This window comes from Microcaecilia unicolor, chromosome 7, assembly GCF_901765095.1.
Source record: "Microcaecilia unicolor chromosome 7, aMicUni1.1, whole genome shotgun sequence".
In the NCBI taxonomy this organism is placed as follows: domain Eukaryota; kingdom Metazoa; phylum Chordata; class Amphibia; order Gymnophiona; family Siphonopidae; genus Microcaecilia; species Microcaecilia unicolor.
The window spans coordinates 200,629,965-200,642,927 of NC_044037.1; the positions used below are offsets into that span (position 1 = coordinate 200,629,965).

General features: G+C 39.8%; 1 protein-coding gene across 1 annotated transcript in view; it reads left to right on the top strand.

Moving 5' to 3' along the window:
- Positions 1-12,963, top strand: part of DNAH7 (dynein axonemal heavy chain 7) — a 525,690-nt gene that overhangs the window by 339,090 nt on the left and 173,637 nt on the right. The window contains 5 exon segments of the mRNA XM_030210108.1: positions 850-1,047; positions 2,451-2,606; positions 3,080-3,248; positions 9,111-9,237; positions 12,038-12,257. Coding sequence (XP_030065968.1) covers positions 850-1,047; positions 2,451-2,606; positions 3,080-3,248; positions 9,111-9,237; positions 12,038-12,257 — 870 coding nt within the window.

The following is a 12,963-nucleotide window of genomic DNA, read 5'->3' on the forward strand; positions in this document are numbered from 1 at the left end:
GCTGGAACATAAGGACAGAGGCAGGTGGACTTCTATGGTCTGTGTCCCAGAAGCATCAAAGAAAGACCATGATCAAGTATATAATATCATGTTTATTGTTGATTTGAATCTTGAATTGATAATGAATGTGACTGTTGGGCAGACTGGATGGACCATTCAGGTCTATATCTGCCTTCACTTACTATGTTACTATCTATGGTAACTTCCATAGAAAAAATGGGCTAGCTTTGATCCATATCTATTGTTGGGGTGGGGAAAGCAGAGATAAGGATTTTGTGGATGCAGAGTATGTTTACATTTAATTCATAAGAATTGCCATACTATATCAGGCCAAGTGTCCATGAGGGTCATATATGCAGTGTGTCATGCATGCAAGAAATGTCTGTCAGGTATGTCCTGATTATTTAAAGGTTGAAAACCACTGCTCTAGCCTAACTTCTTCTTTTGAAGAGTGACATGGACATGGAGAACAGCATAGGACTTAGAGTAGGGCCTCCCAAATGGTGTATCGTGACATCCACATTTGGGCCACAATATGGGGGGAGGGGGGGAATGTCTCATCGGCCTGTGCCTCCCAATGACCTTGCACTATAATTAGGCCTGTGCGGGATCTACCAAAAGCAGGGGGATGACAGTAGCATCTCTTGCGATGCTGTAGGAGGGACAGGAGCAGCAGCATGGGTAGAAGGTAGATCTCTGAGGATTACAGGTTTTTTTTGTAGTTGCAGTAATGGGATTGTAACCACAGAAAGTTTGAGGTTCATATTTAAGTCTGCCATAGATGTATATAGTTTGTAAGTTAAAATGCTTTAATTAGAAATGTTTTACTACCTCTTGGTTTTAATACAGGATGCAGGAAGATGGGAATTGTGGACAGAAGTCCTAAAGTCAGCTCCTTCCATTGCCAATGACATGATGTTCAATGAAATCATTGTACCAACTCTTGATACAGTTCGATATTCTTCATTAATGAAACTGCTGACAACACATCAGAAACCTTCCATATTTGTGGGTCCAACTGGAACTGGGAAAAGTGTGTACATTATTGTAAGTGCCTATATAATAAAAACTAAGCTGTGCTTGGAAAAAAGGTACTGATTCTGAGTAAACCCATGGAAAAAAAGAGGCCAGGGATACAGGTGTTCAGGCCTTGAGTACTGCAAAGAGGCCAAGTTTTCAAGATATCTCTAATTAATATTCATACTGCTCTAAAGTAACTACCATCTTATTCCCTTATAACTCTTTATTGAAATACAACATCTTTACATAAAACTTTAATAACCCATAACAAAGAAAATGCCTCCCCTCACTACATTACTCACTCACACCATCATCACTCAAATTCATACCAAATCACACAACTATCTTAAAATTGTACATACATTATACCATTTTAAAAATGGCTCTATGCTCTCTCTGACCTGAATAATGAAATAACTATAATACTGAAAGTTTTCTCAAATACGTTGTTCCTGCTAAGAATTCACTTTCATTCACCAGAGTGTCATTTGTTCATGTGGAAAATCCACTCTCCTTTTCAAGTCCTATCGTTGCAGTCTTAGCATTTAGAAGTAATATATGAATCAATATGCATGTCCATGAATATCTCCGTAGTTAACACAACTGCCGGCCATCGAGCAGACCTCTGAAAATCACAGCTCCACTTGAATTAGCCATTGCTTCTGTTTAGCTCCTGTTTTGGTCACAGACTGTGAAGACTGGCGTCAAACCCAGCACAGCCACTGTGCTTCACTGAACGCGTCTTCAGGGGTTGAACTGTCACAAGCAAAGCAACAAGATTAAGTAGAAGGCATGTGCATAGTGAGAGTATAAGGTTCTTTCTTGCTCTTATAATGGCATATACCTGTGCATTAATGGACTAGATTCCATTTATCACACCAAAAAAAATCGACAGCGAAAAAAACTACACCTAAGCTTAGTCTATAAATCATGCCTAAATTTAGGCGCAGTTTATAGAATACGCTAGCACCCATCCACGTGACTAAATTTAGTCACGGGCAGTTATGCCAAGTAAAAAGTGTAAATGCCTATGCCTAAATTAGGCACATAGTGGGTGTATTCTATAACAACATGCATAATTTATAGAAATGCCCATGACCCGCCCATTCTATGCCCTTGGCCACACCCCTTTTACAACTAGGTGCCTTAGAATGTATGGGCATTACTTTACAGAATACACGTAGACAGTTGTGTATGTAAATTCTAATTAATGCCAATTAGTGTCAATAATTGCTTGTTAATTGGCATTTATCAGCGCTGATTGGCTCTTTAATCAGTTAAATCCAGAATACGACTGGATTTGCACACGCAACTTTAGTCAAACTATATAGGATCCAGGGGAATATGGTAAAATGCTAGTTCAGATAATGTTTGCATAAATTATTTATTGATCACAGTTGTCATCAATCTTCCTGTATGCTTCTTTGTAGGATTTTCTTTTAAATAATTTGGACAAAGAAACTTACAAACCTCTGCTGATTAACTTCTCAGCACAGACTACAGCGGCTCAAACTCAGAATATTATCATGTCAAAACTGGATAAAAGGAGAAAGGGGGTTTTTGGTCCACCTCTTGGAAAGAGAACGGTAACTGGATTATTTTGTAACTATTGAAAACTAAAATAAAAATGGGAATGCACAATGTGAGTTCAATTTAATACAAAAATGAAAAGTAGATTAGGGGTTTTCTACAATAAACTTTACAATTGGAAATTAGACTAAGAGGTGTATTTTCAAAGCACTTAGACTTACAAAGCTTCATAGTCCCTAAGTCACAGAAGCAGGAGGAAGTATGAAGTAAAAAAATGAAAGTAGAAAGGAAGCATATGTACTCTCCTTTTTACAAAGCCCCGTTTACAACTGCTGCGTGGCAATGCCGACACAGCCCATTCACTTTGAATTGACTGTGTTGGCATTACAGCACTGGCAGCTGCTAGCGCTTTTGAATATCAGTCAGATAGAATTTATTGCTTTGTACTTTTAAGAATCTGAACCAAAATATTGCATAAAGGAACTACAAATACTGTGTTAGAATGCACATAAATGTTTTAATGTTGCAGGTAGTATTCGTTGATGATGTGAATATGCCAGCTCGAGAGGTCTATGGTGCTCAGCCTCCAGTGGAATTACTTCGTCAGTGGTTAGACCACTGGAATTGGTATGATTTGAAAGACTGCTCCATGATTAAACTTGTGGACATTCAGATCATGTGTGCTATGGGACCACCAGGTACTTTATAATAAGTGTGGCAATTATCCTTTCTGTTGTATTTTTATTTTCAACAACAACAAAAAAAACTATACCCATAATCTCCATAATACTAGGATATAAATAAAAATAATATGAAAAAATGAATAACAATATTAATAATGAGGAAACTTAAATACAAAATGTTGTCCACAAGACAGGAAATTAGATCCAAGAGACAAAAGAATAAAAAGATAGGAAATAATCTAAATTGGAGAAGTTAACTTCCTAAACACCTTCTCAGCGATTAATACAGATTTTTTTGTTTATGGCTAATTTTGAGGGGACAGTATCAAGTAAAGAATATAAATATTTATATAGACAATATCCAATATTCCCTAATATAAGGTTTGTGCCAAAAGTACATGAGGATATCCAGAAACCTCCTGGGAGACCGATTGTTAATAGAAGAGGTTCTTTGTTTGAACCTCTGTCTCAGGGGTCCTTTTACAAAGATGCACTAGCGTTTTTAGCATGTGCTAAAAATAATCATGCACTAAATGTTAAAGATGCCCATATATTTCTATGGGCATCTGAAGCATTTAGCGTGCACCAATCGTTAGCATACACTAAAAACGCTAGTGCGCCTTTGTAAAAGGACCCCTCGGTATTTATATTTTCATCTATGTCCAGCTTACAGAAAATTACATCCTTTATTAGAGATTTAACACATCTGTTACAGCAATTGGATCAAATGGAAATTCCTCTTAATCAATCCATTATACTGGTAACCCTGGACATGAATGCCCTCTACACCAATATACCTCAAAGATTGGTTCTATCAATGATTTATGTCCATTTGATTGAGAGGAATGTTTCACGACAGCAAGTTGACTTCTGGTGTAAAATGGCAGCAATAGTGATTACCAAAAATTATTTTAGGTTTGAACAGAAATATTTTTTCAGATTAAGGGGGTGGCCATGGGGGCTACTGTGGCCCCAACGGTCACTTGCCTACATATGGCGGATTATGAAGAGAAATGTGTGTACAGAAGTCAATACAAACCATATATTGTACAATGGAAATGATATATTGCTGATGTTTTTTTGGTATTGGGGGTGATGACAAACGTCTAAAAGATTTTATACAATATTTAAACAGGTGTGATGATAACATCAAATACACTTATCATATAAGAGGACAAGGCATTCAGTTTTTGGATATTGATATTAGATTTAGTCAGGGACATTTTAGTACTAAAGCTTGTTGAAAAAGTATGGATAGGAACAGTTTACTCCATTATTGAAGTCACCATCCAACTATATTAAAAAATAGTATTCCAGCAGGACAAATTTTACATATTAAGAGATTTTATACACTACGTGATGACTTTATAAGTCAGGTACAGGAAATGAAAGATTGATTTAAGCAAAGAAGATATCCACCAAAAATAATACACAGAGCATTAATACACATAGGACTTGGTTATTTAATAAACCACATATGTGAAGGGATAATAATTAACTTACATGTTGCCATATGTAACAGCAGCAGATAAAGTTAGCAAGATTATTTATAAACATTGGCCAATGTTATCTGTACATGCAGGATTTAAAGATGTTCCTAGATTTGCATTTACAGGGGGACAAAATTTGGGAGAGAAATTATCCATTAACAGGAAACAGATAAAGTGGGATCAAGAAGGAGGACACAGTAAATGCACAGGGTGTATTTATTGTGCAAGATTATAACTCTTGTTATGCAATATATGGCATACGATGTCCGTGTGGTTTATGGTACATTGGCCAAACCACTAGGAAAATGAAACACAGATTGGCCCAACATTTAAGTAACATCAGGTTAAGCAAGATGGATGCACTGTTATTAAATCATTGGATTTCTATCCCACATGAAATATGAAAATTAAGATTTGTGGTATTAATGCAGTTTGATTATAATAGAGGAGGAGATGTATTAAAAAGAATGCTATGTTTGGAACAAAAGTTAATATGTGATTGGAATACTGTTGCCCCATTGGGACTGAATGCAGAAGTTGAGTGACCAGGATGATGACAGGCGTGACAGTGCTCTACCAATCAAAATGGAAGAGAATAAGTAGTGCACATGCACCAGCGTTTCAGTTACACCGGCACCATTGCTCTTGTTAGGTTTTGGATTTGTGACCGTAAAAAGAGAAAAGATTTGTTTAAGATATTATTTTTATCAAAATATTGAGGAGAATTTTGGTAGGGTGTTAGAAATATGATTTATCAATTCCATTCCATATCACTATATTGTTTCAGTTAAACCCCTGATGACCCTTGTATAGTGAAACACAGAACTGTGTCAGGTTTTAACAGAAGGAGAAATTCTTGGATAATGCATGAAGAAAATCAGGGAGAAGGAGCAGCTGGTATTTTGATAAAATTCTTTGAAGTTAATAGAGTTGATCAAACGATATGTGCAACAGATGGAATGCATACAGGGGCCCTTTTACTAAGGTGCAGGAGGGCTAATGCATGGGTAGCATGCGCCAAATCGGCACTACTGCTGGGCTAGCACGTGTGCCTGGCAGTAATTCTGAGCTTGGCACACGCCGAATCCCACGAAAGAAAATCATTTTCTATTTTCTACCGCTGGGGGTGTTCCCAGTGGTAATCAGCATTTGGTGTGTGCTGCATTGTTACTAAGTGGGTAGTGCGTGAGCCCTTACCACAAAGTCAATGGATGGCAGTAAGAGCTCAGGCTGTAAATAGGCGCACACTAATTTTAATTTCAGTGCATGCCCATTTCCTGGTTTATTTTTAAAAAGTCCTTTTCCCCAACCACTGTAAAAAATGGCCCAGTGCATGCCCAAAACACACGCCCACATTGCCACAGGCCACTTTTTATAGCGGCTTAGTACAAGGACCCCACAATTTGTAATGAAGTCTTCACACTACAGATCATAGGATTGACATATAGACTAATGAAGGAGACATCCACTGTTAAATTCCCAGGAGTATCGTATGGAACAACGAAGTCGATTTTAATCTGGATTAATAGACTGCAGTAAGGTTAATGATGGAACAACGTTAGTTATGAACAAGATATATAAGATCTGTAATGGATATTGCTTTATGAAATAAGATTTATGGTTGTGACATGTGGTTCATTAAGCCAGGAATTAACAAGTATTTAATGTTATCTGATCACATCAAGGATTTGCGGTGTGTAGGAGCAGAAGATTTTAGATAGGTGATATGAATGTGTTATGGAATAAATGATTTACTAGTACTACTACTACTACTATTTAGCATTTCTATAGCGCTACAAGGCTTATGCAGCGCTGCACAAACATAGAAGAAAGATAGTCCCTGCTCAAAGAGCTTACAATCTAATAGACAAAAAATAAAGTAAGCAAATCAAATCAATTAATGTGTACAGGAAGGAGGAGAGGAGGGTAGGTGGAGGCGAGTGGTTACAAGTGGTTACGAATCAAAAGCAATGTTAAAGAGGTGGGCTTTCAGTCTAGATTTAAAGGTGGCCAAGGATGGGGCAAGACGTAGGGGCTCAGGAAGTTTATTCCAGGCGTAGGGTGCAGCGAGACAGAAGGCGCAAAGTCTGGAGTTGGCAGTAGTGGAGAAGGGAACAGATAAGAAGGATTTATCCATGGAGCGGAGTGCACGGGAAGGGGTTTAGGGAAGGACGAGTGTGGAGAGATACTGGGGAGCAGCAGAGTGAGTACATTTATAGGTTAGTAGAAGAAGTTTGAACAGGATGCAAAAACAGATAGGGAGCCAGTGAAGCGACTTGAGGAGAGGGGTAGTATGGGTAAAGCGACCCTGGCAGAAGACGAGATGGGCAGCAGAGTTTTGAACCGATTGGAGAGGGGAGAGGTGACTAAGTGGGAGGCCAGCAAGAAGCAGATTGCAGTAGTCTAAACGAGAGGTGACAAGGGTGTGGATGAGGGTTTTGGTAGAGTGCTCTGAAAGAAAGGGGCGGATTTTATGGATGTTGTAAAAAAAGAAACGACAGGTCTTGGCGATCTGCTGGATATGAGCAGAGCAGAGCAGGAGAGAGAAGAGTCAAAGATGACCCCAAGGTTTCGAGCTGAGGAGACAGGGAGAATGAGAGAGCCATCAACAGAAATAGAAAACGGGGGGAGTGGGGAAGTGGGTTTGGGGGGGAAAAATGAGAAGCTCGGTTTTGGTCATGTTTACATCTAGACAGCAATGTCAGACAAGCACGCTGAAACTTTGGTTTGGATGCAAGGTGAGATATCAGGGGTAGAAAGGTAGATTTGGAAGTCATCAGCATAGAGATGGTAGGAAAAGCCATGGGATGAGATTAATGAACCAAGGGAAGAAGTGTAGATAGAAAAGAGGAGGGGACCAAGAACAGAACCCTGAGGTACACTGACAGGCAGAGGGATAGAAGTAGAAGAGGATCCACCAGAGTGAACACTGAAGGTGCGGAGTGAGAGGTAGGTAGAGAACCAGGAAAGGACAGAGCCCTGGAATCCAAGTGAGGACAGGGTATCGAGGAGTATGCTGTGATCGACAGTGTCAAAAGCAGCGGAAAGATCAAGAAGAATGAGGGTGGACTAGAGACCTCTGGATTTAGCCAGTAATAGGTCATTGGAGACTTTAGTAAGCGCAGTTTCGGTTGAGTGGAGAGGGCGAAAACCAGATTGTAGTGGGTCAAGAATAGCATGTGAGGAGAGAAAATCAAGGCAGCGGTGATGAACAGCACGCTCACGTAATTTGGAGAGAAAAGGGAGGAGGGAGATGGGTCGGTAATTAGAGGGACAAGTAGGGTCGAGTGAAGGCTTCTTAAGGAGAGGTGTGACCACAGCATGTTTAAAGGCAGTAGGGACAGTTGCAGTGGAAAGTGAGAGGTTGAGAATGTGACAGATAAAAGAGCAGGTGAGATGGCCTTAAGAAGGTGGGTGGGAATGGGATCAGAGGAACAGGTGGTACATTTTGAGGAAGAAAGGAGAAGTGTAGTTTCCTCTATAGTAACTTCAGGAAAGGAGGAAAAGGAATGAGGGGAAGGAGAGAGAGAGGGGAACGGACTAGTGGAGGGAGAGGTGCCGAGGTAGAGAATTCAAGGTTTATCTTTTGGACCTTGTTGTGAAAGAATTCAGCAAGGGTCTGAGGAGATAATGAAGGGGGAGTTGGGGGAGGGGGCACCTTGAGGAGAGAGTTCAATGTGGTGAAGAGAAGTCGAGGGTTAGAGCCAAGAGAGTTGGTCAGTTGGATATAATAATCCTGTTTGGCACGTAAAAGAGCAGATTGGAAGGAGGTCAGCATGAACTTAAAGTGTAAGAAATCAGCAAGCGCCAGAGGCGTTCGGCGGAGCGGGTACAGGAACGTAGGTAGTAGTAGAATGTTTATAAAGATGATTATACATTGAATAAAGCTTTGATATACATTTAGATAGTTACTTGAGTTGTTTATTATTATCAATATATTCTAGGCCGATAACAAACAATAGACAGACATTTACAACAATCGTAGATTACAGTATAGAAAAATAAGATAAATTTAATCTTAAATTCAATGAAAGATTATTCCCTTATGTAGTTCCCTGAGAGCCAAAAGAATTATCAATTAAAAATTTTAAACAAAAAGAGAGCTGTTTTGAGGTAAAAATATCTAAATAGAGCTTTCACCTCTGAAACATATAGAAAGTGAGAACAATACTCTTGACCATTAGTGTGTAATGGACTAAATAAATTTATTACTGTATCTTTATTGTTGCATTGTTTAATTTTACAAACCTAGAGCACATGAAGTACTTTTGATTATTTGAATTTTGTTTTAATTTTGAAATGTATTATGTTTATGACATTTGACTAGAATTACAGAGCATGTTGCAGACTCCTTCACATTATATGCTGTCTATTTTCTACTCTTTAGGTGGTGGGCGAAACCCAATTACACCTCGATTCTTGCGGCACTTTAATACTGTAACAATTAATGAGTTTGATGATAATTCCATGTATATAATTTTCTCCAGAATCTTGAATTGGCATCTTACTATAAGGTAGGAAGACATTTATATTTATAAGGTCCTAGGTAAAAGGTTGGTAGGACTGTGTATTCATTAGCACACATTTAGGGCCCTGTTTACAAAGGCATACTAGCGTTTTTAGCATAGCACACGTTAACCTTGTAGATACCCATAGGAATATTATGGGCATCTACATGGTTAGCGTGTGGTAAAAAAATGCTAGCATGCCTTTGTAAATAGGGCCCTACGTTTGTTTAGGTGCCTTAAAATGTTTAGTGCACACAGACTCAGTTGTATGTAGATAAATCTATGAATTTGCATGTTTACAATACATTTATACACATTAGAAAGTTTTAACATTCATACACTAAAAACAAAAAAAAACCCTGAAAATTGGTCGGAGGGTGTATGTTTTCATTTGACAGTGAGCATCGGGTGCTGGCAGGGTGGGATATTTTGGTTGGAGTGGTCATTGTGTTCTGGCAGGGGGGTATCTTGGCTGGTGGGAGTATCAGGTACTGACAGGAAGTGCTTGGCTGGCAAGAGGTATTGGGTGCTGGTAGGAAGAAGGTATTTTAACTAGCAGGGGAAATTGGATGTTGGAGGGGGTGACGTGGCTGGCAGGGGTGTTGGTATTGGCAGGAGTATGTTTTGGCTGGTGGGGAGCATCAGGAATTGGTCGGGAAGTATCTTGGCTGGCCGGTGGTGTCAAGTGCTGGTAGGGGAGTGTCTTGCCTGGCTGAGGGCATTAGGTGCTGGTAAGGGAGTGTCTTGGCTGATGGGGGACATCAGGTGCTAGTAGGGGGTGTTTTGGCTGGTGGGTGGCGTGGGGTGCTCTCAGAATGGTGTCTTGGCTGACAAGGGGCATCGGACGCTAGGAGGGTGTTTCTTCACAGGTGGCATCAAGTGCTGGTAAGAGATGTTTTGACTGGTGGAGGGGGGCTTGGGTGATTTTGGGGTGGTTGTGGAAGCAGACATCAAGGTAGAGACCTGATTGGGAGGGGGTGGGGGTGGCTGGCATATCAGGGCTGTGAAACATTAGGATTTACAGCTGCCCCCACAGTGGGCACTTAAATGTACCTTGGAGCAGGTATAAATTCCAGTGTCCAGGTTTCCCAATACAGCTGTGGATTTAATGGTCACACATTTTCAGTACAAATGGTGACCATTTTGGAATAAAGTGAGATTGCTTTTACAGATTTCACTCCTTCTTTTGGACCTCACTTTCATTGCTTGCCATTTGACACCCATAAGGACCACTTTTTGTCCTTTTCTTTGCTTGATTGCCTATATAAAACAGGGAATACACATCTACTACTACTACTACTACTTAGCATTTCTATAGCGCTGCCAGGGTTACGCAGCGCTGTACAAGTTTAGACAAGGGGAAGGACAGTCCCTGCTCAAGAGAGCTTACAATCTAAAGGTGTATTGTTGTTCCACCCAGACCACACCCTCTCTTTGCTCTCCCTACACCACCTTGCTGTCAAGGTGTACTCATCTTCCCCATTTCTGAATGGCCCTTGTTCTGAAATGGCATTTAACTCTCTGGGCCTCTCCACGAGTTTAAACGTGGGGATGCTTCTAAAATAAGTCTATTGTGGCTCCCAAACCTATCCTGGGAACTCTTCAGATTGCAATGTGCGTGCTCAGTGGTATTCTATTTATTATTATTATTTGTTACATTTGTATCCCACATTTTCCCACCTTTTTGCAGGCTCAATGTGGCTTACATTTTACTGTTAATGGCGTTAGCCGACTCCGGTCTGAACAAATACATGAAATGAATGAATACAAAGTGGTATTGTGGTAGAATGAGATACATGTATGGTAGGTAATTGGAGGGAACTTAGAGGGAGAGGAGAGGAAGAGTCAGGTAATGTGGGCCTGCGACTAGTGGGAAAATGTGGGGTATAAATGTGTTAAATAAATAAATAAAATAAAATGTCCATTGCCGTCTTTGGTTATATTGTGTCACAAGTGTTCAGGTATTTTATGTTGGGTTGGTGGGGTATGATCTTCTGAACAGGTCTGTCTTTAGTGCTTTCTGGAAATTTAGGTGGTCGAGTGTAGTTTTTACTGCTTTTGGCAGTGCGTTCCATAGTTGTGTGCTTAAGTAGGAAAAGCTGGATGCATAGGTGGATTTGTGTTTGTTGCTTGGGTAGTGGAGGTTTAGGTATGTTCGTGTAGATTTTGTGGTGTTTCTGGTTGGTAGGTCGATGAGGTCTGTCATGTATCCCGGTGCCTCTCCGTAAATAATTTTATGAACAGTCATGCAGATTTTGAAAGTGATCCGTTCTTTGATTGGTAGCCAATGCAGTTTTTCTCGGAGTGGTTTGGCGCTGTCATATTTAGAGCCTAATCTACTTAAAAAAAAGTAGGTTCCTTCTTTTCATTATAGAACATGAGCATAACCATTTAAATACACGCACATGTTATTATATGCAAGGACTTATGCCAGCCATAGAGCTGGTAGAAATGTTCATTCCTAGATTGGGGAAGTAGTGTATAGATCATAGTAGTTTGTTTTCTGTGGATAAGTCTGCACCATGTCTATACTCCATCCAAGCTCCAACCATACGAATGCCCACCCACAAAGCATGCGCCATTGAAGATTGACTCATACTTATAGAATAGTGCACAACTAGATTATTGCCATTTCCACACATATTTGTTCACATGATGTTCATACATTTCTAGAATACCAGCAATTACATTCATACTTGCCACTTTAGAATTTAACTGCACATGAATGCCCATTACACCTCAGTTTCAAAGATATTTTTGGAGAGATATCTGTATAAAAATTTTGTTTTTTCTTTTAATTTATCAGGTATAATTTTCCAAAGGAATATTTATCCTTAACCGCTCAGATTGTGAATAGTACTATGGCTGTGTATAAAGAAGCAATGAAAATTCTGTTGCCTACCCCTGCTAAGTCTCATTATTTATTCAACCTTCGAGACTTCTCCCGAGTTATTCAGGGCATATGTCTCTCAAAACCTGAAACATCAGAATCGCCAGCTGTGATAAAACGTCTGTGGGCACATGAGGTAAATCTTTTTAGTTATCAAATTATATTGCACAAATACAAACTAGCAATGGAAAAATGCATTAATGTGTGTTTGCCAACTCCTTGAATTTTCTGAGGGGAAGGAGTTGTATCCAAGAAAAGACATAAGGGGCTGTGAAACTTGGTTCAGGCAAGGGTCTGTGTTGTATATACCACCATGATCACAAGGGTGAAAATAAGAACAAGTCTCTTTCTCCTTGAGGTATTTGGGCTGGGTCAGTATCAGAAGTTACCGAGTATATTAATAGTAGCCCAGCCCAAATACCTCAAGGAGAAAGAGACTTCCTATTGATTTCCAAGCCTGCTCTATGACAGCAATTTTTGTCTTTGTTTTGTTCTTATTTGCACTCTTGTGACCATGGTGGTGTACATAACACACACCCTTGCCTGAACCAAGTTTCATAGCCCCTTATGTCATTTCTGAGAGACTAGAACAATTAGGGGGTTGGCAACAAAGTTGTAGTTACCATGCAATTGATTTTGATTAGCGGGAACTGAGAATACTGAGTGCATATCAACTTTCTTCCCTCCATTCACCTCTCCTCTGCTAATCTTTATTTTTCCACCCCTTCCATTCCTCCAGGGATAAACCCAGCACTCTCCCTCTTCCCTGGCCTCAATATTTGCTTCCTTTTATTTTCATCCCTGACTCCATCTCTCTTCCTAGGACAGACCCAAAAACTCTT